This window comes from Aulonocara stuartgranti, assembly GCF_965226115.1.
Source record: "Aulonocara stuartgranti genome assembly, chromosome: 8".
Classification (NCBI taxonomy): Eukaryota; Metazoa; Chordata; class Actinopteri; order Cichliformes; family Cichlidae; genus Aulonocara; species Aulonocara stuartgranti.
The window spans coordinates 16360236-16383968 of NC_138959.1; the positions used below are offsets into that span (position 1 = coordinate 16360236).

The 23733-nt window shown below is 39.8% G+C and overlaps 3 protein-coding genes across 5 annotated transcripts; 2 read left to right on the forward strand and 1 right to left on the reverse strand.

The window, feature by feature from the left end:
• The first annotated feature begins 497 nt into the window (after nucleotides 1-497).
• On the forward strand, nucleotides 498-5052 carry paqr4b (progestin and adipoQ receptor family member IVb). Its single transcript, XM_082544275.1, has 3 exons — nucleotides 498-802; nucleotides 1729-1947; nucleotides 2982-5052. The coding sequence occupies exons 1-3, from the start codon at nucleotides 634-636 to the stop codon at nucleotides 3413-3415; spliced, it is 822 nt and encodes a 273-aa protein (XP_082400401.1). The 5' UTR covers nucleotides 498-633; the 3' UTR covers nucleotides 3416-5052.
• On the reverse strand, nucleotides 4415-14548 carry pelo (pelota mRNA surveillance and ribosome rescue factor). Of its 2 annotated transcripts, none has more exons than XM_082544271.1 (13): nucleotides 14114-14548; nucleotides 13588-13680; nucleotides 12596-12746; nucleotides 9323-9413; nucleotides 8242-8405; nucleotides 7722-7782; nucleotides 7171-7332; nucleotides 7040-7086; nucleotides 6770-6843; nucleotides 6632-6683; nucleotides 6156-6230; nucleotides 5945-5976; nucleotides 4415-4900 (listed from the first exon to the last, which is right to left on the reverse strand). In XM_082544271.1, exons 1-12 carry the CDS (start codon nucleotides 14152-14154, stop codon nucleotides 5947-5949), a joined length of 1041 nt encoding a protein of 346 aa, XP_082400397.1. In that variant the 5' UTR covers nucleotides 14155-14548; the 3' UTR covers nucleotides 4415-4900; nucleotides 5945-5946. The 2 variants fall into 2 exon arrangements, with proteins under 2 accessions (XP_082400397.1, XP_082400396.1); XM_082544270.1 differs by having other exon boundaries at nucleotides 6612-6683; nucleotides 14114-14542.
• Nucleotides 14549-14640: 92 nt separating this feature from the next.
• On the forward strand, nucleotides 14641-22204 carry ppp1cab (protein phosphatase 1, catalytic subunit, alpha isozyme b). Of its 2 annotated transcripts, XM_082544274.1 has the most exons (8): nucleotides 14641-14892; nucleotides 14995-15084; nucleotides 16049-16180; nucleotides 16797-17027; nucleotides 17870-17974; nucleotides 20068-20291; nucleotides 21038-21172; nucleotides 21264-22204. In XM_082544274.1, the coding sequence occupies exons 2-8, from the start codon at nucleotides 15030-15032 to the stop codon at nucleotides 21357-21359; spliced, it is 978 nt and encodes a 325-aa protein (XP_082400400.1). In that variant the 5' UTR covers nucleotides 14641-14892; nucleotides 14995-15029; the 3' UTR covers nucleotides 21360-22204. The 2 variants fall into 2 exon arrangements, with proteins under 2 accessions (XP_082400400.1, XP_082400399.1); XM_082544273.1 differs by having other exon boundaries at nucleotides 14641-15084.
• Nucleotides 22205-23733: the final 1529 nt, after the last annotated feature.

The following is a 23733-nucleotide window of genomic DNA, read 5'->3' on the forward strand; positions in this document are numbered from 1 at the left end:
TTTTTTACTACTTGTGGCAATCATGTGTTGTTATTGTACAGTATTTGAGTTATTAAAACTACCAAAAGAACCTCAAAGTGGAAGTTGTTTCTTTACTGACCTGTGCATGTTTTACACACACTGCTGGCTCTGTAATTTGCAAACCTGTTTTCAAATAATAAGTGGACACAATAAGGAATCGTCAGTGCTGGTTAAGAGTCACGAAGAAAACAACCGCCCAGTAAGGATTTGTAATCCTTGAGCCTGGTGCAGCAAACGTGAGTGACAGAAGCACACATGCATTACTGTACATAAGGGAAGTACTTCTGTTTTGTTAAAGTGCGTTACGTAAACCATGAAGCTGGTTAGGTGTGAGTCAGTTACAAGGGAGGAGCAGCTGCAGAAGTGCACATGGCTTTTTCTGGGGGATTACCCAGCTTAGGAATAAAGGCCGTGCGCTGATTGGTCCAAGATCATGCCACTTAGCCAGCTCAACAGGTTGCTTGCATGGACTTATACCTGTCCAATGATGGGTTTTGAGGACCAGAGTTTCCGGCTGGTCGTGGTCAAGACCAGCCCGGGAGTCCCGAGTGCGCCCTTTTATGATCTAAATGGTGAGGAAGCTAAATGTGAGGGCACTGGCTGCAGGAAGTCATGATGGTGCTTTACAAAGGACCGCGGCTCTTGGACTTTGCAAAGGCTCCTGCTCACCTTCAGTTCAACAAATATGTCCTGACGGGTTACCGGCCGGTGTCCACAGCTGAAGAGTGCGTCAGGAGCCTCTTCTACATGCACAATGAGCTGGGGAACATCTACACACACGGTAAGTCCAGCAGTTATGCTTCTTTCAACTGGTGCATACATACCTAAACTAGAAAATGCCATTGCAGCCGTTCTTACTATACCTGAATCATCATTGAAATATATTTTTACACTTTATACGCAAAGCAAGTTTCTCTCACCTTGAATCGTATTAACCCGCAAACTAAACAAGCCACGCATGTCAACTCTCACTTATGGCCAGATACAAACACACTTGATAAGGATGGGTAATGAGGATATGGGGTATTAGCTGTAATCTGCCCTGGGAATCAGAGCCCTGACAGTGTCCACTGGTTAACTGGGCCGTTGAAGGTGACCGACACCTCTGATCTGTAAATGCCCATACGGATCTTGAGTGAAGCATCCAAAGACAACTTTGCACAGATTCTGAGCTGCTGTAGAATAAGATATGTGTTAAGAAATCTTTAAAAGTTCTGGTTTTAATGTGAAACTTTTCAAGGCTGGCTCATGGAAAAAAACTGCAAAAAAGGGAAATTGGTCCATGCACAAACTAGAAACTTCATAGCCTTGAACTTCAGTAGGCCTTGTCGTCTTCTTGCCCCATTTTCAACATGGCTATTCCATAAGTTCATTAAACCTAACACTCTTACTAAGGGGAAGTGAAGCATATTAGCATTAGAGTGCTGCTCGAGCTTCTCTATGTATGTAACCAACTACTCATTTCTAGTAAAAATTACAATTAGACAGAGGAACCGTTTCGGTCCATTGAATTCCTCATATTGTTCTGCAACAGGCGGTACTTCTATGTGTTGCACTAAGGTACTGTGATTAAAATGCCACTACAAATTAAGCTGACACTAACCTACAGCAGTGGCACATACCTCAAAATACTCAACAAATTATTTTTATATTCTGCAGATTTCAGAAAAATAATGATGTTCTTTTTCCATCTTCCTGTCATTTCAGGAATTCCTTTCTTCCTTTTCTTGGTGCTGCTACCTTTTAGTATCCCCTGGAAGGAGGTGGACAGCATCTGGATATGTGTTGTCCACTATCTGGCCTGCCTCTGTCCCACCATGGGATCAGTGGTCTACCATTTGTTCATGAACCACGTGGGAGGAGAACACGTGTACGACACGCTGCTCTCCCTGGACATGGTCGGCGTCTGCCTAGTTAACACCCTCGGTAGGTTGACGAAAGAAAGTAAATGTAACCGCAGAGATTGCTCCTGATGCTAAGACCGGGACCAGAGGGGCTTACTGGTCATAACTAAGATGTTTTCAAGTTTTAAGTTTTTGGAATTCAAGCCATTAACAAGCACTGATAAGTTACAACAAAATTTTAGAAATGCTGAATACTATGGTTTTGATACAATTCAGGGGTGCCCCTGCATCCACATTTCTTTCTTATCTTCTAATTCTTATCCAGGTCCAGGTTGCAGGGGTAGCAGTGTTAGTAGATACCCACCTCCTCCAGTTCTTCTTGGGAGACACCAGGGCATTCCCTAAGCCAACTAAGAGATAATCTTTTCTGGTCAGCCTCAGAGCTTCCTCACAGTGGGACATACCTGAATCACTTCACCAAGGAGGTCCCCAGGAGGCATGCTAGTCAAATACCTGACCCAAATCAACTGGCCTCTTTTGATGTGGAGTAGCAACTCTCTCTAGCAGTAGTCCCACCAACGACCGAGTTTTTAACCCTTTAGTCTAGATCTCGGAGTATTGAGGATTGTCTGATTAGCAGACCTCAAAGCTCTGACAGGAGTGTGAACGTGAATAAGAATGGACAAAATACTGTGGTGGTCTTAAAAACAACCAATTAAGTCTTCAGGCAGATTAAAGATATTGAACATTAAACAGTTCCTCCCAGAATCACTTAAGTCGGTCAATAAGCCTAAAAGTCTCATGTAAAGTCTTTTGCAAAGATAGTTCAAGCCTACCAAAAGTCAAAGTCAAGCCTCATTTAACAGTGCATGGGATTATCCACAACTTTAAGGCTAGACCTCAATAAATATCAGACTGATTGCCATAAAGTTTGTGTTTTTCAGAGGAACCCTGGATCACTCCTGATTTTTTTTCTTTAGTTCAACCTAATGGTTAACATTTGCTTCTGAAAAACAACAGCAAAAATAACAAGATACCAAACGATTTTTAGTGTTGACTAAAAATAACCATGCTGACAACAATGCCAGTAACAGCAACCTTGCATTATCTCTCCAGGGGCAATTCCTATCATTCATATCACCCTCCTCTGCTACCCAATCGTGCAACAGACTGCCTTGCTGGTCTATATCCTCCTGTCAGCCCACGGGATCTACTGTGCCACCACTGCCCGCACTAACGTCCGGCGCCTGCAATCGTTTGTCTGGCAGGCCTTGTTCCGTTTCAGCCTCTTCCTGTTTCGGGTTTATGGCAGCGGGGTAGGAAGCCCAAATTCCCTGCGTCTCTTTGTCATCATGGACTGTCTAGCTTTATTGGGAGGGCTTGTCAACATTGTCCAGATCCCTGAGCGCTTCAAACCAGGATTGTTTGACAACTGGGGCAACAGCCACCAGATAATGCATGTCATGGTTATCTGCTCAATTATCTACCTACACTGGGGCACACTGGAGGATTTAGCCTGGATTAAGAGCTACCAGTGTCCTGCTGAGTGATGCCAAGTGCAGCTAGTTCACGCATGCTTGCAGTCAAGGCTACATTTGAATTTAGCATTCAGTGAGGGAGGAGTATATGGAGGGCCGAAACTGCCAAAATCAATACTCTATAGATATATATATTAAAATATTAAAGAAATATGCCATTAACTGCCCAAAAATAACTACTGTAAATTAATATAGCCATTAATACGTTTATAAAATCGGATATAAAAATAAATGTTTTGATTTATTTCCATATTTACATTTGTATTCCCCCATTTATTTACCTTCCCATTTAATTTTCAATGTATAATTTCTCTAATTACCTAACTTATCAATTTATTTAATTTTCTAGCTAACTAGTTTAGCTAGCTTTAGATAACCCCACTCTAGGTAACGTAACTACGTTAGCTAACTTAGCTAGCCTATCTAAAGTAGCTAGCTTTAGTTAGAAGTTACATTCACACTTATTTAATCACAGCCCCTTATTCAGATAATGAAGCAGAAGTGCTTCAATAAATCTGACAATTAAATACTGATGTGTATAAAATAAGGTTGAAAAATGCAAAGGGGAAAAAAGTCCCCACAAAAAACCCCTATTCTTAAATGTAACGTTTACATAAAAAGCTAAATTAAAAGGGAAAGTCAATAAATATGAAGTTAATATACAGAAGCAAATTGTGTTTTTTTCTTAAAGTTACATTTAAAAAATGCACTTTAGTCCTAGCTGCTGAAATTCTTCACAGGGGAAGTTCATAATTTGACATTTTGCCAAAGAAGAATAAGAGGAACCTACAGTGTTCTAACTGTAAATCACATCATTGTATCTAATTGAAAATCCTGAACATACTTGATTTATAGAGGTCGATATGCAGTAGTTTGGGGGTGTAATGCCCTTAAATAGTTTTTTAAATGAAAGAAAAAAAATAACTGTGAGAAAGAAAATATCTATTTTTATATCTTGGTCCAATCTGTATTTAACCCATGAATGGTGATAAACGAGAGAAATAACAGGAGTAGTTGCATGCTTCTGCTGTTTAATTGCAAGAAAGATATATTGTATGTACACTTGACTCAAGAAGTCACTTATTTTGCTATTGCTATCATTTAAAATGAATGGGTTTTTGTGACTTGGCAAAAAAAAAAAATGTTAGATTCATCTTACTGCCCTTCTTGTGAATTGAGGATTTTCTGTCTTTAGCTTAAAAACCATCAAAACTGCATCAAAATTAAGTGAATTTATGGCCACTTTAGAAAATCAGGCATGTTCATTTGATTTGTAAAAGATGTGGCTGTTACAGGGGTGGAATTTCTCACGACTCGTTGTTTCATAACACATTGAACATTCCCATGTTTATCTGCAAAACTGAGGGCGGGTATCGGGAGAAGTCTGGGGTGTTTGTGTGGATCAGTCTTCATCTGAGCTACTGTTGTCCTCGGCGTCTGAAAGGTCGGCGATGGGAAACCGCAATATGGCAGCCACCCCGCTCAGCTGAGTCAGTTCTGGTGAGACAGTCCAGAATAAATCAAAAGGTGACACATCCTGTACTGCGGACTGGCTTTATATTTAATTATAAAAATCCAATCGGTGCAGTTGTAGCACAAATTCTTGACTTCTTATTTGAGTAAGACATCAATAAAGAGTGAGATTATCACTTTATGTGTGTGGCGTCATCAATTCACTGAGTCCAAATGACAGCGGTAAATTAATCCTACGCTTTATTTTTCATTATTTTACTCTTATTAGTGATTTCATGTTAAGTAACAAACCCTGCAGAAAAAAAGGTGCACAGAAATGCTCCCATTTGTTTCAGTGGTGCTCCGCCAGGGATGACCATACAGGCCAGATACAGTTTTTTGAGGCTTAAGTGATGTAGCTATACATCAACAAAACCAGTGCAGAAGAGGAGAACAAATTAGCAGACATGGATTTAAACCATGATGGTATCAGATTAAAAAAAAATCCTATGCAATCCACTGCAAATGTTCATGTGAAATCAAATCCAGACGAAAATGCTAAAAAAGTTAAGAGGCATTTTTTTAGAAGTTACCTGATGTAGTTCAAAAACTGTATATTAACATCAACTGTAAGGTTCACATATGAACAACAAGAGCATTTTTAGGTTGTGGCCCAACCCTCCAATATATCCAGATCTGGGACCAGCAATAGAAGAAGACCAGATTGTCACCCCTAGGCGTAAGTAATTGCTAACAGTTAACCGACTAATGTTAACGTAATGACAGCAGTTCAATACTTTAGTGCTGTTGCAGTTTTCCTAAAGTCTTGTTCAGGTTCATGAACTTCAACTACTTCAGCTTTTAGCGAGGGACAGGACTGTGAGAAGTTACTTGTCAAACTGAGGAAGTAAGGATGGCACTGTTGGTATCAGTACTGTGGCTGTAGTGATAGTAATGGGAATCTATGGGGGATTTTTTTACGCATTGAAAACAAACGTGACAGGACATCAAGTTGAAAAACGACAGCTCCTTAGAGCCTGAGAGAGCTAAAGAGTTAACTTCAACTACATGAAGGGAGCAATAACTTACGTTCACCCGAAACGTGAAGGCTTGAGAATATTCTGCATGGAAAAAAGAGAAAAAGTCATTAGCCTGATGTTTTCCAAAGTACTTTAAACATGTTCTAGCCAGCATGTAAATCTACAGGAGCCTGCATTTCTACTTTTAACAAAATTGTCACATATAGTACATAACAAAAATTCAGTTTTTAAGTCTACAAACATAGTATTTACAAAGTTACCTGACAGTGCCACCATTGTCTCTCACATTGTCCACCAAGCGAACGTAGCGACTCCTGGTGGGGATATCCTGATGCCTGACAAAACAAATTAAGCATTGAAATTGGGAGAACTGTGGGCCCGTAATGACGATTTTAAGGATATCCTCTTTTTTTTTTATAACATAGAAGTCCCAGAAAGCTGTCATAAATCAAGTGTTTAAAGAAGAGCAGTCTAAAGACTGACTGCTCGGAGCGTATACATGTATATATGCTGACGTCATTATTTGATCTTGGCTGTGTTCAGTATGTGCATCCACCCTAGTAACGTTATACTGATATGACAAAAATAAAAACACAGAAAGGAAAAGTTCTTTGAACGTACTCATCAGTATGTTAGTGAACATGTTACACATAAACAACAGCAGCAACGAGGCAGAATAACACTGCCTGTCAAAAGCATCCCTCATGCACACCTACCTGAACAACTTGTCGCTTACCAACAAGGTGTCGACAGCGAGGGCCTCAGCAGCTTTCTCCACATGAGCGAGGCTGTGAGGATGCAAAGATATGCAGGTTGTTTATAATCAGTGTTAACAATATAAGTTAACTGTTACATTCCATCATCAAGCACGCACCCGTAGAAGGCTCGGTCAGGCTCATGCTGCAGCATTTTATAGAAGTCCTCCAGGGCTTTCACCTCTCCGGCTGCCTGAGGAGGAAGACACAAAACAACAGGTCAAAATTATTTATGTCTCCAGTGAAAATAATTCATAATTCCACACAGATTAATACAATTTATAATAAAAAAAAAGTTTTTTGCTCAGAGTTTAAAAAGCTGTGTGCACAGTTTAGCAATCATATGCACAAATATGCACAAACTCTTAAATCACAGGATGCATAGTCACCTTCGTATCAGACAGCCTATTTGTCACAGTGGGGTCAGAAAGGACTTCTGCAAAACAACAGTTGTCTCAGTGAGTTTTCACCTTATGATGAGATCAATTTAACTTCGCTGTCAAGTAGCAGCAGCTCCTACCTTTGAGTGAGTACTTATGACCTGACGATGAGTGGACCAGCATGAATTTGGGCCGATTCTCCTGCAGGATCTTGTTGTCCTGCCGTACCGCCTCATTAAAGAGGTAGGTCGTAAACTGGTCCTTCACATAGCCTGGGCTGGCCACCAGGATGCACTTCACAACTGGCAGAAAGTAAGAAAGAAAAAAAATCTAAATCTCAACTCTTTTTAAATGATATCTTCTGTAAAGAGAAACTACCTGAACCAGCAGTTTACATCCACATCTGTCTAGATTTATATATGTAGTAAAACACAGAAGCAATTTAATAAAAGGTATTATGTTTACAGGAAAATAGAGGTTACTACTCTAAAACATGTATGATCCCACTGAAAAATATCCAGTGAGAGTGAAAAGTCTTCTTAAGTTATAACATTAATAAACAGTTTCAGGAACAAAACACAATGGTGCACATCACCATGAATGAAAGCTTCACAGCAAACATTAAACTGGAACTGTTACAATAAGTTAAAAAAAAAAGGCAGAAGTGTCTACGCGCACACAACAGCCTTACCATCAAAATTGATGTGACGGAGAATGGCTTGCATCACAGCTTCATAAAACTTCTCCAGTCCCTGCAAACAGACACTTTGACAGTAAGCACACAGGATGAAAAACTCTCTCAGTGTTACATCCCCAAAGAAAGGGGACAACCAAATTTTTTGTTACACTATCACAGAAATATCACAGAAAACAAACAAAAAAACTGAGGTTGACTTCCTGAGGCTAAAGAGAAATGTAATCCACTTGAACTCCACTCAATCCCATTTAAAAACATTTAAATATATTTGAATGTGTATATCTGCCTACTTTGTTTTAGTCAGTAAGCTCTTAACTCCCATGACATCTACACCAAAACACTCACGCAATATGAAAATTATAATTGGGTTGGCACACTGTGTACATTTTAGCTGTATCTTCATATTCAGATTTGACACTGTGCCCTTTTCAAAACGTCACTTCATTCCCGTTTGCTTGCTTTTAGAGCTCCCAATTCGCTAACAGCTGATCAGTTGCCTATAAATCATTTTTACCTTGTCGTGCTGTGTGCAGCTTCCTTTTCTCTTACGGGGAATGGTGACTTCCACTTTTGCACGAAGCAGCGTCATGGCAGGTGTCACGAGCACCAGGTTGGCCAGGCCTTCCTGCATTACCACAGCAGCCACATCTGCCCTCTGGGTCGGGTCACATGCCTGATCTAAAACGTAGACAATGATATAATGGAAACAAAAAGAAGAAGTTATATTTAAAACGTAATTGACAAAATTTCCAACATCTTCTACGGTGGTTTTCCTAATAAAGTGTTCGGTGATTTTATTCACTCGACTTACAATTTTTGCCATCTGGAAAAAGCTTTCACTGCTTGACCAGAATTTTAGAAAGAAAAGGTCTTTGTTTTGTTTATGACTGTTTATTTCAAGAATAAAAAAGGTTGATATAAAAATAGTAAAAGCTACTTTGAGCTGATCTTTTATTCGCCTGCTGAGATCGAACTGTGGACCCTTTTTGCGTGAATGTGTAAACCCCTACACTATTAACGATTAACTCAAAGTATATCTTATAAGAGAACTGTTGACAGCCTGTTGAATTTGAACAAATCTGAATAAAATGAGAAAACTAGCCAAACAGCTGCAGAAATTTTGAGAACAGTTACCAAAGCCAAGAAATTTCTATCTGCTATAATCAGTTCAATTTTATTTATTTAGTGTCAAATCACAACAACTGTCACCTTTATGTTGTAAGGTTAAGACCCTTCAATATCAGAGAGAAAACCCCCCCAAATCAGATAACCCCCTATGAGCAAGGACTTGGTGACAGTTGGAAGGAAAAACTCCCTTTTAACAGGAAGAAATCTGCAGCAGAACCAGGCTCAATGAGGGGCAGCCATCTTCATCAGAAAACAAGTAAGATGTTATATATATATATATATATATATATATATATATATATATATATATATAACTAACTTGTATGTATGTATGTATTTATATACAGCTTAAGAGTCTTTGTGACTAGTTGTGGTAGGAAGTACATGCTTTAAAATAATTGACAGTCAGACAGTAAACAGTTTATAGTTGTTTTGGTGGTCGGAGTACTGAGGTAGCATCTGCTTACCAATTCTATCCAGCACGACGCTGTCCCAGTTCTTTTTAGCCAGAGTGAACTTCCTGTTGAGCTCAAGCTCAATAGTGTGATAAGCCCCCATCTGAAGAGCAAAAAAAATACAACACAATCACAACTACTTTTCATTTCAAACACAAGTTAGCCTGCATCCCAGGGTTGGGTGGTACGTGAGATTAAATCGGTTAATTTCTGCTTTTGTGCAACATGACAAAGTCATAAAATCAGAGACCGTAAAAGACAGAAACATTGGTTCTTGAGACAGCTGTTGATGGGGGAGCTTTCTTGGTGAAAAGTAAACAGACAAACCTACGATGCTCTATAAAAGTAAAAAAAACAAACAATGTTCAACCTAAAAATCAGATAATGGATCTGGTGTCAAGAAGAAAACCACAGCAGAAAAGCAGCTGACATTAGTTGCTTCGTTTTGGTGTCACTTATTTTTTATAATTTTTTTGCCTGTCCCGTTTGGCTCTTTTGCCATCAGAATTATTGTCTGAAGGCAAAAAGAGAAGCCCAACAGAATTACTTTACCAAGTGGACCATCCCTGCCTTGCCGTATTGGTCCATTTGATTGACCTTTGTTGTTATTATTTGTTTATTTTATTTTATTTTCAGTTGTTACAGACAGGACAGACATGACTGGGGGGAGGGAGGGAAACAAAGACAGCGGGGAAGAGGAATAGTGATGAAGGGCAAAGAAAGGAGAAAAGAAAGGGGGGGGGGGGGGGGGCAAAAAAAATACATATCTCTATATATATATCATCTAAATAATATATCATAATAATATATCATTATTATGCAGCACATAAGATTTACAGCACACAGTGTTCTTTGAGATCGGAGCCAAAAAGGGTGTATTTTGTGTCTGTGAGCACCTGTGTGTACACCTGTGAGCATGAGCGCGCTTGTATTTAAAAGGTTCCTTCATGTAATGATCTGCTAGAGCAGGGGTGTCAAACTCAAATACACAGTGGGCCAAAATTCAAAACTGGAACAAAGTCGCGGGCTAACGCTAATATTTATTGAAATATATTTATTCCTCCAGATATAAGAATGAATCTTTTCTTATAGACTCAAACACGTTTTGCTGAAAAACTGAATATGGAACAAGCAAAGCTTAATACTAAACAATATATATATTAGCTGTATAATACCAGTAAGCCAGCTCTAATAGTAATTTGGTATGGCTTGGCCCGCGGGCCAGAGTTTGACACCTACAGTGGGGCAAAAAAGTATTTAGTCAGCCACCGATTGTGCAAGTTCCCCCACTTAAAATGATGACAGAGGTCAGTAATTTGCACCAGAGGTACACTTCAACTGTGAGAGACAGAATGTGAAAAAAAAAATCCATGAATTCACATGGTAGGATTTGTAAAGAATTTATTCGTAAATTAGGGTGGAAAATAAGTATTTGGTCACCTCAAACATGGAAAATCTCTGGCTCTCACAGACCTGTAACGTCTTCTGTAAGAAGCTTTTCTGTCCCCCACTCGTTACCTGTATGAATGGCACCTGTTTGAACTCATCATCTGTATAAAAGACACCTGTCCACAGCCTCAAACAGTCAGACTCCAAACTCCGCCATGGCCAAGACCAAAGAGCTTTCGAAGGACACCAGGAAAAGTATTGTAGACCTGCACCAGACTGGGAAGAGTGAATCTACAATAGGCAAGCAGCTTGGTGTGAAAAAATCAACTGTGGGAGCAATCATCAGAAAATGGAAGACATACAAGACCACTGATAATCTCCCTCGATCTGGGGCTCCACGCAAGATCTCATCCCGTGGGGTCAAAATGATCATGAGAACGGTGAACAAAGATCCCAGAACCACACGGTGAATGACCTGCAGAGAGCTGGGACCAAAGTAACAAAGGTCACCATCAGTAACACACTACAACGGCAGGGAATCAAATCCCGCAGTGCCAGACGTGTTCCGCTGCTGAAGCCAGTGCATGTCCAGGCCCGTCTGAAGTTTGCCAGAGAGCACATGGATGATACAGCAGAGGATTGGGAGAATGTCATGTGGTCAGATGAAACCAAAGTAGAACTTTTTGGTATAAACTCAACTCGTCGTGTTTGGAGGAAGAAGAATACTGAGTTGCATCCCAAGAACACCATACCTACTGTGAAGCATGGGGGTGGAAACATCATGCTATGGGGCTGTTTTTCTGCCAAGGGGACAGGACGACTGATCCGTGTTAAGGACAGAATGAATGGGGCCATGTATCGTGAGATTTTGAGCCAAAACCTCCTTCCATCAGTGAGAACTTTGAAGATGAAACGAGGCTGGGTCTTCCAACATGACAATGATCCAAAACACACCGCCCGGGCAACAAAGGAGTGGCTCCGTAAGAAGCATTTGAAAGTCCTGGAGTGGCCTAGCCAGTCTCCAGACCTCAACCCCATAGAAAATCTGTGGCGGGAGTTGAAAGTCCGTGTTGCTCGGCGACAGCCCCAAAACATCACTGCTCTCGAGAAGATCTGCATGGAGGAATGGGCCAAAATACCAGCTACTGTGTGTGCAAACCTGGTAAAGACCTATAGTAAACGTTTGACCTCTGTTATTGCCAACAAAGGTTATGTTACAAAGTATTGAGTTGTATTTTTGTTATTGACCAAATACTTATTTTCCACCCTGATTTACGAATAAATTCTTTACAAATCCTACCATGTGGATTCATGGATTTTTTTTTTCACATTCTGTCTCTCACAGTTGAAGTGTACCTCTGGTGCAAATTACTGACCTCTGTCATCATTTTAGGTGGGGGAACTTGCACAATCGGTGGCTGACTAAATACTTTTTTGCCCCACTGTATGTGCTAGAGGGTGTGGGGAGCCACAGCCCCGACCTCCAGGGCATGAAACAGGTATGGAGGAGCTCAAGGCTCCAGACATCTCCAGACATTTTGGTGTCACTTATAATAAAAGACAGACGATGCTTTTTATGTCAGTCCTGACATAACCACACTGACACAGTGGAACAACCAGTCTTCACTCAGATGCTGGAAAATAAGTATGGAGTGTGGTCTAAACCATTTTCCAAAGGCTGCATTGACTCCTGCTATTGCTAGCCAGCTGATCCTACTGTTCTTCACTACAGCGTGCAGAATATGTAAAAGGTGCCAATGATGTCGTTGTATTGTCCACAGACGGAGGGCAAGTGCATTTTTTTTTAATTTAAGACAGGTTCATATAGGAAACAGAAAATAAAAATAGTAAATATTTCACCCAGCCCATTTACAAGAGTGTTTATAAAACTCAGACCTTGACATATTGGTTCTCCTCTATGTTAGTTCCCTTTACTCTCAGCTGGCAGGCCTGGGTGTCGAAGTCGATAGTCTCCACACACAACGTCAGAGTAGTTCGGACTCTCGAGCTGCCCACGCTTCCTGTAGGGGACTCGGTCTGCACCTTTCTGTGGGAAAAGGACAGAAGCCGAAGCTTTAATTGCTGCACTGATGATGAGCTGTGTATTTTTCAGAACAAAACACTAAGGTAGAAGAGTAATGCTGAAAGCTATAACAATCCTTGAATAACACAGAATGACTATAATAAACACAACTTCACGCCGGTGTCAGAGCATCGCTCCACACACTGAGTCACAAAGAGGCATAAACTTGAGTTACAGCTACATCAAAGCTGCCCGAGGGATGTGGGTGTTTTTTTGTTTGTTTGTTTGCTTGAACATTCTGGTATATCAACTACAATGATCCCACCAACACTGAATGGAATACCGATACAAATACTCAAAAATGGAAACTTGCACTGCAGATATAACTAGAACTTTTATTAAAGATTATAGGTGGAGGGGAAAAATTGACGTGGTGATATTGTATTGTTACACGAAGACTAAATATGATATTTTATTGAATAAATTCCGATACTCTAGGAATACTACAAACAAGAGGCCTGATCCCATGCACCACCATCCTGAGACAATGTTAACTTAGTCTGACCGAGTGACTTACTATCATAATGGAGGACGTGTGGTCTAATTAATATCTACCTTAATTAGATAATATCAAAATTCATACAATAATCAGGATACATGAATACCATATATTTCTAAAGTATTTCTACAAAGCAGTCTTGCACACACAACCTTTCTTTTGCAACTTAATTGTTACAGTGAGTGTCTAATCTTTAACTTCTTTTGCCAGCATATTTTACAAACCCATGAAATGAAGAAAAAAATGAAGAAATCTGCATTATTACAGGGCTTCACCTGTGTCTTTGTGTAATATATTGATTATTACCTGATAGTCGAGGCTCTTAAGCTGTCCCCCACTTGGAGCAGGTTGTAGGTATGCCACATATCCTCCGCCTCCTCGGGCACCAGAGTCACCTGACTGAATTAAGCGTTGGTGATCAATAAGCCAGGATCTGCACTCGTGTGGTTTTGGTATACAATTTTTTTTAAAAATAGATATGCTCCCAATTTAAGATGCGAAGGTGGTAAAATGGCACAGGAATTCCCAAAGTACACAGTGTGTATTACTATATTTATTTACACAAGTTTGTTTGGTTTACTCCCTAAGGTGTGGTTTGTCAATTCAGTCTGTAAAGCTAAAGCTAAACCAGAAGTTGTAACATGTTAGTAAAGGTTCAGTTTTAACACATATTAAGACAAAATGGTCGGTTGGCTTATTATTACAAAACCCACACCTCTCCCGTTCTCTGAGTGTACACGGGAATGCAACTCACTACACTGACACATGTATAGTCAGCTACAACACAGCAAGCTGGTTAGCCTACTAGCATTAGCCATCAGCGCTCACTCACCCGGCATTATCTTTCTCAATATCTTTATGGAGCAACTTCATGGTTGGATGATTGTATGATACAAACCGAATTATTAGTGTAAAATATATAAGTTAGCAGCTGTCCGGCTAAGGGACATGTTTATCTCTTAGTGAAATAACAAATTAGCCAAGCCATCTCCCAACTTTACAATGAATCACTCGCTGCGTGTTGCCAGGCGCTGGGACATTGCGTCAGCGCCCAAATACGTCGCCTGTTCTTCCAATCATGGTCACTTCCGTGGGAGTAGCTTTTGCTGCGCAACAAATACGAAACGAATACAAACACACTGTTTGAGTAAATGCGAAAAATTTGCTTTTTTTCTTGTCTTCACTCATAAAGTCTTTAATTTACAGTAGCCTAAGCGTAACATAATCAAGAAACAGTGCCCTTTTTTTACAAATTAGTTTGAGATAAGTAAATGCTGATAGACACGGAAAACAACCAATCAAGGAGTAGATAGGATGTCACAAACGCCGCCTATTTTTAAAGCTAACCAATGGGGGCACGACAGCGGTCAGCCCACTTCCGTTCAACACCGCTTTGAGCTAACGCTCGTCCAGCAGCTTTTTTTGTCGATGGCATGGTGCTAGTAGCTTCCGCACAATAACGTAGTCGAGAAAATACGAATAGACTAAACGAAATTCGGATGCCTAAATGGAATTAGTCGATTAATGTGATTTCCGAAGTACATCAGCCATCACATCGTTAACATTTCAAAATCTCGCCTCCAATATTGAGGTAGCCGATTCTTCCCCAAGGTTAGCTAGCTAGCGGGCTAACGATAGCCGATTAACACTAAACTAGTTCAGGTAACTATAATTCGGCAACCAGTTAATACCCAGTACCTCTTGAATTCGTAGAAGTTATTAGAAGTCGGCCGGAACAGGGGCAGAACATGGCAGAAGCCGACAAGTTGAACATCGACTCCATTATACAGCGTCTCCTCGAAGGTAAGACCAAGTATTTCGCTCGATATTTATTCAAAGAGGTAGCCATTTTAGCCAACTGCGGCTAGGGAACGGTAGCCGCCAACGCCGTAAAAACAAGTTCAGTTCATCCGGCGCTTCTTGCAAAGAAAGCATAGCACTTAAACGCTCAGTAAATTTAATTTGTTTGAATGTTGTCTTCGGAAATTGAATACAAAAGAGAGACGGGTTGAATATATATTTTTGAACACAGTTATATATTCGCACCATTTGTATTGTGAGAGTTGGTCTCGTTAAACTTGCATTGAAATATACTATGATGCAGAAATATGCATTATTTTATACTTGTGCAGACATCGTTTGGGTACACACTGAAGTGGTTATACGGTTAAATTTAAAAGGTCACTCCTGTATGCTAGCAGGGTGAGGTCATTTTATTTTGTTACTTGTAATCACATTTTTATTGTTTTGTAGGACAGAGAGCAAATGCTCCATAACACCAGTAAAATCATCCAGGGTGCTACTGAGTCTTGATTTGTTAACTATCACTGTTCACTATATATAGGTCGACCTCTGGATGCCTCTGAAAATGTCTTTGTCTTTATGTTTGGTTTGGCTGTATTTGGAGCCATACAAGATTCTTCACGAAAAAGTGTGACATTTGCAGATTATGATTATAAATGAGTGCTCTGATTACCACTGTAAAATGTGTAATCCACAGATTTGTTCTCCTTTATTTTGAGATATCTTATTCTAATTATGTTGCTTCTAATCAAGAACATAGCAGATTCACTGCTACAGTGTGCACAAAATGAAATGAGCCAACTGTCCATGGCAGTATGCCCTACAAATTACACTTTAAGCTGCATTTATGCAGAGAGAAATGAGAATAATCACCCAATAGCCACTTGTAATAATTTACCCCTTTCTTATTAAAAACAGTGTAAGAATTTGCTGTTGTTTTCTGACTCATTTTTTCCCCTTACAGTGAAAGGCTCCAGACCTGGCAAAAATGTTCAGCTGACAGAGAATGAAATCCGTGGTCTTTGCCTCAAATCCCGGGAGATCTTCCTCAGCCAGCCAATCCTGCTTGAACTTGAGGCGCCCCTCAAGATTTGTGGTGAGGCTTAAGTGGCGTTCTTTGGAGTCGAGGGAATTCTCGAGGGTGGTCAAACAACATAGCAAGCTGTTGAAGCTTAGAGTGCTGGACCATTATGAGTCAGCTTATGTGCATACTATGCTCTAGTATTCACATGACCAATGCTAAGTTATTATAGTTAATTAAAAACAGACTGGCTCTAAAAAAAAAAAAGAAAGTGTTTAATTCTTCATGGCTGTAATCTTGCCACATAAACAACTCACGGGATAAAGTGGTACTGACTTGCTGGTTCAATTCTGTTTTGTACTTTAAGTTTCCCTGGAGTTTTCCGTTGAATGTTAGTTTAAGGAACAGGTTTCAGGAACTGGAACAGTCTGTACTGCAGTAGAAATCATAAGCATCCTTGTACTAAATGCAACCTCATAACAAAACACACACATAAGGTAACTCTGTAATAAGTGTTTATTTAAAATAACACTTTGTCAGTCATGGTATAAAGTGCTAATCTTCAAGGTCTCTAGTCATGTTGTACCTCCATCCAACTCCCTCAGCCTTTGTTGTGCACATATACTGAGCACGATAATCACACCTTTGAACAACATTGCTGTTTCCACTCTAACACTGCTTGTTTCTCTAGGTGATGTTCACGGGCAGTACTATGATCTGCTCAGGCTGTTTGAATATGGAGGCTTTCCACCAGAGAGCAACTACCTGTTCCTGGGCGACTACGTAGACAGAGGCAAGCAGTCCCTGGAGACCATCTGTCTGTTGCTGGCTTACAAGATCAAATACCCAGAAAACTTCTTTCTGCTGAGAGGAAACCACGAGTGCGCCTCTATTAACAGAATATACGGCTTCTACGATGAGTGTAAGTCATGATATATGCACACAGATACAGACAGTAATTTGGAAAGTTGTGCGACTGCTCTCTGTGGTTACCAGTTGAATAGAAAAGTGTAGGCCAACACAGCAGACCTCGGTGTGGTCAAGAGGACACCTTGGTTTTTCTTTTTTGTTTGTTGATACCGAAACTGTAAAAAGAGGAAACACGTGTACACAACATCAAACTTATCATATATAGAAATATATAAAATATAGATAAATAGATGTAGGGTGAGAGAAATGGATGTATATGTGTCTATATCTTAATACATCAAAAGCTAAATAGAATAGAAATGAAAAATAGGAAAGTGTTTCAGCAGCAAAGTGACAGGCAGATGCAGATTTACACATTAAAAACAAGAAGGAAGAGACTGTACAGGGCAGATTTACACATAAGGAGGAAAAAACAAAAGAAACACCAAGTAATTAGTGAAGTAATGTTTATCAGCACTTGCAACAGGTGTGGTGGTTACAGTTTCTTTTTATTATTTTTTTAATTGCGATTAAGAAAATATGCCTGACACTTTGAAATCTGTCTGTAGATTATTAACTAATTAAGTATTCTTAGATTAACAGTGTACACAAGATATCTATTCCCTTGTGAGTTCCTTTAAATTGATGGAGAAACATGGGCAACACTCAGTACTCCGGGCTTCAGGCTAAGGAGCATGATCGGGCAGTGGGAACAGTGATTCAGTCACATGCTTTTTGTTCTATTTAGAGCTCAGCTTATGTAAAATGTGTTTTCAGCTTGAAACAAGTGGCGCTGCTGATTTTATAGCTCTTATGATGAGATTGTGACAGAGTAATTGTAATTTCCTCCCACAGGTAAAAGGCGATACAACATAAAACTGTGGAAGACCTTCACTGACTGCTTCAACTGTTTGCCTGTAGCAGCCATTGTTGATGAGAAGATCTTCTGTTGCCATGGAGGTATCCTCTTCAAACAGTTAATTTGGTTTCTATCCAGAGCGAACACACAAAGACTAGACTCCGCTCTGTTGTATCTGTCAACATATAATGGTCATGGTCTAGCAGGGACCATCTTAATTTGTTAGACTAATTCAATTTTATTTATATAGCACCAAATCACAACAACAGTCGCCTCAAGGCGCATTATATTGCACAGTAGATCATACAATAATAGACACAGAGAAAAACCCAACAATCATATGACCCCCTATGAGCAAGCACTTTGGCGACAGTGGGATGGAAAAACTCCTTTTTAACAGGAAGAAACCTCCAACAGAACCAGGCTCAGGGAGGGGCGGCCATCTGCTGCCACCGGTTGGGGTGACGGTGTTTGTAATTCCTTCTGGATCAGTACACAGATATAGCTAAAAACGGGTACAGCTTTAACAGACTGTCATTTAATACATCAATCCCTTTTGTAATAAGCGTGTACTGTGCAAAGGTCTTGAGCCACCTGTCATTTCTTTATATTTTGCATTAAAGGAGCCAGGATGTCCTGTGCTTTATAAAGTGGTCTTGAGAAACAGTTCTCCAGGCTTTGACAGTCTTTCAAAGTTTTTCTTTGGACACTTGCTGCTGCTTCACTCATTTTCAGTCCAGTCATTGTACCTGATCAATGTCAGAATTATTATTATTTATTAACACTATTATTTATTTAACAAACCTATTTATAATTCAAGCATTAAGAATAAGAACCTAACTCAAGGGATTAATCAAAGTATTTTTGCACCAAAAAGATGATTCCCAAAGAGCTTTTGGATAAAAACTTTGTACATCTTGGGATGGTGTGCAGTGTCTTTTAAAACTTTATTTCTACCACTCTCTGTGGTAGATGTTTTTTTTTTTTTTTTAATCATTTACCAAATGTTATTGATTAATTCAAGCACTTCTTTGTAATCTGTTTGCTGTCATATTTATGTTCAAAATGTGAAAAAAAAAAAGTTAAACACATTCTGACACTAGACATTTTCTTAAAACTTCGTATGAAACATTTTCTTATGGATGATTATCATGATGTGATACAGTTCTTAGTTATTACTGCAGTTTATTTTCTTAAACATCCAGACATCTTAGACACTAAATAATTCTTAATCTGTCAGGACCTGTCAATAGGTCCTCAAAGTCAGTGGTAACGAAGCGCCGTGTGCTGCGCTAACACCCAAGTTGAGCAGCCAGCGAAAAACCGCTGCAGTCTGCTTGTACTGCGTAATCTTTTGTGGCCACTCAAGGTCTTCATAGGTTCTGCATTTCCCCGCTCCCTGTCATTCTGCATTTCTGTACCCCCAGTGTACGTTTCATCGTGGCACATGCAAGCTCTCCCCAGTCAGTGCTCTTAGTCGACACAGCAGCAAACAATTTTTTTCCACCGCAAAAGCCGTAGAAAAGAATGGCTTTCAGAGCGTGTGCTGCTTTCTGTATTAAAGGGCCTGTAGGGAGACACTGATGTGCCAGCTGTGCTCTATTCACAAGAGAAATTAGGCTAATTATTGCAGCAGAGGCAGTCATGTCCTGTTGGCACTCTGTCAGATATCCACGGTTACATTCATTAAAAACATCCTACATTATTCAATAGAAAGTACTCGTTTAAAAATTTCTTCTTCAGAAACCTAAGTTCTTTATCTTGTGAGGATGTTTCAGGTGGTGTTTGTGCGTTGAAACAGTCGGTGTGAGCAAAACTACCATGGAGTGTCGTGGCTTTGGATTGTAATTCCAGTGATGGGCTTTTCTTAAAAGGAAGCAATCCAGTCTACTTGCATGATGGCGCTATCTTATTAGCTGGGATATGGGTGAAGTTAACATCGGATGACCGGCCTCTCCGTTTTCTGTACCTTCTGATTTAAAAGTTGAGCACTAAATTTACCTTTAAACATCGCCAGAAATATCACAGGGTTTTTGCGGCATGTGATATTCATTTTCTTTTTATGGTTGCTCTTTGAATCTTTTCAGGATGCAAACATTTTTTACAAAAACAAATTCTAAAATCAGATGCTGATTTTTATTTTTTTTTTTCCTTCACTACTGAAGTTTAATTCTTGGACATTTATGTTTTCCAGGTCTGTCTCCAGACCTCCAGTCCATGGAGCAGGTGAGAAGGGTCATGCGTCCCACTGATGTTCCTGACCAGGGCCTACTGTGCGACCTGCTGTGGGCAGACCCCGATAAAGATGTGCTGGGCTGGGGTGAGAACGACCGCGGTGTCTCTTTCACTTTTGGTGCAGATGTGGTGACAAAGTTCCTCCACAAACATGACATGGACCTCATTTGTCGAGCCCATCAGGTCAGTACCAAAAAATGTAATTGAATGGTTCAGTTTCATGGTAGTAAAAATGAGTAACACAAGTGAAAGGGTTTGATAACTTACAGGATTTGGTTGAGCCTCATAGTTAAGTGTTTAACTGCTTGGAGTTGATTGGGGATTTTTTTTCCACCCTTGGTTGCCTTTAAAGATGCTGGAGGGTTGTCTGGTCTTTATTAGAAGTTGCAGCAGGGTACCAGGTATTGTTTTGATCTGACGAGGTGCGAGCTGTTCTATGTCATGTGGGTAAAGGAGCTATTAGCATTGAAGCGGCTCTTCCTTCAAGCTACAAGAAGGCTGCAACATTTATCAAACAATAATTTTACCGATGCTGTTGTGTATTTTAAGAAATGTCATGTGGAAGTGCTGCAGGGAGAAGTGTTTAGATAGTGGCAGTGACACAGCAGCTAAAAACCTTTTAACCATTTAAGCACAATTGGATTTCAGGCCAGCTTCAGCAGCTAAATTTTGATTTTAGTCTTAAGAATATCTTCAATGTGTTGATATTTAGAGTAGTTTCCAGCAGTACTGACGCTGACCTTACATGGCTGCAGTTATCGCTTAGTTTGTGTTCAGCAGTTAGATGTGTTAGCGTAATTTTCTTATTTGTCAAGCTGTGCTAGTAACGGGGCATTTATAATGTCATGTGTTATCATCCGTAGCAGAGTCTATTGTTCTGCTGTGTGCTTGATCCTGTGTGAGAGTTTGCTAACCTGTTTGTTTTTCAGGTGGTTGAGGATGGATATGAATTCTTTGCAAAGAGGCAGCTTGTGACTCTGTTCTCCGCCCCAAACTACTGCGGGGAGTTCGACAATGCCGGCGCTATGATGAGTGTAGATGAGACCCTCATGTGTTCATTCCAGGTAAACTAGAAACTGATTGAACTTGCTAATCTTAAAGGTTGTTGTCATTTTTAACTCATGGTTTTTCTTCTTCTTTATTTTCCTTGTGCAGATCCTCAAACCTGCAGATAAGAAGCTGTTCTATGGTGGGGGCGGGGGCATGGGCTCCGGTCGCCCAGTCACTCCACCTAGGAAAGCTAAGAAATGACACCAGTAGTTTGCCCTTGACCCTTGTCCTGCCCTCTCTACCTCTTCTTCTCCTTTCTTTCACCAAACAGCCAGAAATCAAACCTATACCCAGGGCTTTTATTTCCTTTTTTATCTGTACTTCTTAAAACATTTAATGTTACAGATGGTCTGAGTGAGTGTGCGCGTGTGCAGGCTTACAAACGTCTGCAGGTGAGCATTAAAATCATGTGTGCACGTGTATATTCTGTGTGAGAATATTAGAGATTTATAATCCCTGCTCTCCCCCCCCCTTTCTCTGACCACTCTTCCCACTGAAAGGCTGAAACCACATTGTCTGTACAGTAACTTGACTGAAACGACAGGGTTTGGGAGAAGGTGGGAGATTGCTGATGTAATGAATTTGGCAGCAAGCTCTTGTTAGCAGATGGTGTGTACGTACATACTTGTGGAAGGGGGATTTTTTTTTTTTTTTTAAATATATATTATTATTATTTTTTCCCCTGTCCTCTGTACTGTAAAATCGAAAACACAGGTGTGTGCGTGTGTGTGCATGCTGTGTCTTGCCTGTTGGAGTATGATCACAATATGCTTGAACAGGGAGGAGTTTGTCACCTTATCAGAGCGAGCGCACATTTGCACACGTGCCCACACACGTGCATATGACTCGTCAGATTCATATGAGCCAGAACTGTTTTAAAAAAAAAAAAAAAAAAAAAAAAAGAAGGAAAAAACCCCCCACAAAAAAAAACTACAAATAAAAAAAACAGTCCAGTTTAGGTTTGTACAGATTTGATTACTTGAAAGATTTTTTGTGAATTCGTTTTGTAGTCTTTCATCAAGTTGACCAATAAAGCGAGAATCTGAGCTGTACTGTCTCTCAGTCGTTTTTCTGTATCTGCTTCGGTATACAATAGTACTCTTAGTTGCTTGGGCGGTTATTTTAAAGGCTCTAAATGAATTGGGAGGTGACTTTTAATTTCAAACATGATAAATGCATGTATAGACAAATCTTATTAGAATTTTCCTTTTCTTAAGAATGAACAGATTATAAACTCATCTGTCAGTCTCATTTCTTTCTGGTCATATTCTATTTATTCTCTGGTGTAATGGGCTAACTGGTTGGCAGAGGGAGATACTTGTACCCGGAGATTATCTTAGACAATGCATTTCATCACAGAAAAGTTGCAAGTTTTGTTTTTTAAACATGTTCCTGTAAATGTTTCACAATAAAAGTCTTTTCCTAAAAGAGGTTTCTGTGCACTGAAATTCTGGAGGGCTTTTAATTTGAAACAGATATGTGAAGTGTTGTTAAAGAGTAAAGGCAGCAGAGGGTGAAAGTATTTAAATATTACCAGCAATAGCTATCAAACTGAGAATAGGAGAGGGCACAAGGTAATAGGGTAAAGGGCATGAGAAACAAAAGACAAGATAAACTGTGTTTATGTTAATGGATATGAAAATATTTGTTAGACTTTAAATTTTCTTCCATTTAACTGTTCTAAAGGTTGATTCTTTATTAAGTCTTTATTATACTTCATCTACACCAGGGGAATATATCTTTTTTTTTTTTCTTTTTTTTTTGTAATATTTTATTTACGAACAAAACGAGACAGATCCAGGACAAGGACATGGTCAACTTACAAACACAGATGATACAATAATCGAAACATGGGGCGAGTGGAGTGTGGATAATGTGCAAGGAACCTCCACATGGGAAGTGTTTCTAACCAAATCCCTCATGGATCGGGTGAAAGATAAAATAGGTGACAACAGCAGCAATAATTATATCAACACACTTACAGTGATACAATTATAGCAAATATAGATGCACATAAGAAAAGGAAGAAAATGACTATATAATATATATATATACACACGCATCTAAAAATTGATAAATGAAAGGGGGGAAGAGTAATCAAGCATATCTAATGAGAGCATGGATGATTCTTGGTATAGCAGGTTATTATTTTGACTTCTCAGGTTCTGAATCGCTCCCTGACCTGATCGGAGAGAGCTCTCCAGAACATATCATCGCCAAACAACACAAAATAACCCCCATACCCTAAAGAGAGAGCGTATTTATCAGGTGGCCATTGGTTAATGACTGTTTAATCTGTATTAATTTACTAAGCGTGGTTTATAATGAAGACCTGCCAAAGGTGTGTATCCTACCCATTCTCCTCGAACACATTTATTAGCTTGCTTTCCAAGTTGTCTGTTAGAACAGACGCTTATCTACAGCAGTTTAGAAGCGTTTGGTCGTCAGGAAGAACAGCTCTGTTCTAGGTTGCCCCCTCGACCCAGTGCAGGTGGTAGAAAATAGAAGAACTTTGGCAAAAATAACACAATTTTTGGACAATGTCTCCCACCAAATGCATGAAGCTGTTGCAGAA

Excerpts from the sequence above, each read along its gene's own strand:
- pelo (XM_082544270.1), bottom strand. The coding sequence starts at position 14,154 with ATGAAGTTGCTCCATAAAGATATTGAGAAAGATAATGCCGG. Across the intron at positions 8,406-9,322 it reads CGTCGTGCTGGATAGAATTG|ATCAGGCATGTGACCCGACC; the intron begins GTAAGCAGATGC and ends TCTACGTTTTAG. Across the intron at positions 7,783-8,241 it reads GCTGCACACAGCACGACAAG|GGACTGGAGAAGTTTTATGA; the intron begins GTAAAAATGATT and ends GTCTGTTTGCAG.
- paqr4b (XM_082544275.1), top strand. The coding sequence starts at position 634 with ATGATGGTGCTTTACAAAGGACCGCGGCTCTTGGACTTTGCAAAGGCT. Across the intron at positions 803-1,728 it reads GGGGAACATCTACACACACG|GAATTCCTTTCTTCCTTTTC; the intron begins GTAAGTCCAGCA and ends CTGTCATTTCAG. Across the intron at positions 1,948-2,981 it reads CTGCCTAGTTAACACCCTCG|GGGCAATTCCTATCATTCAT; the intron begins GTAGGTTGACGA and ends TTATCTCTCCAG.
- ppp1cab (XM_082544273.1), top strand. The coding sequence starts at position 15,030 with ATGGCAGAAGCCGACAAGTTGAACATCGACTCCATTATACAGCGTCTC. Across the intron at positions 15,085-16,048 it reads TATACAGCGTCTCCTCGAAG|TGAAAGGCTCCAGACCTGGC; the intron begins GTAAGACCAAGT and ends TTCCCCTTACAG. Across the intron at positions 16,181-16,796 it reads GGCGCCCCTCAAGATTTGTG|GTGATGTTCACGGGCAGTAC; the intron begins GTGAGGCTTAAG and ends TTGTTTCTCTAG.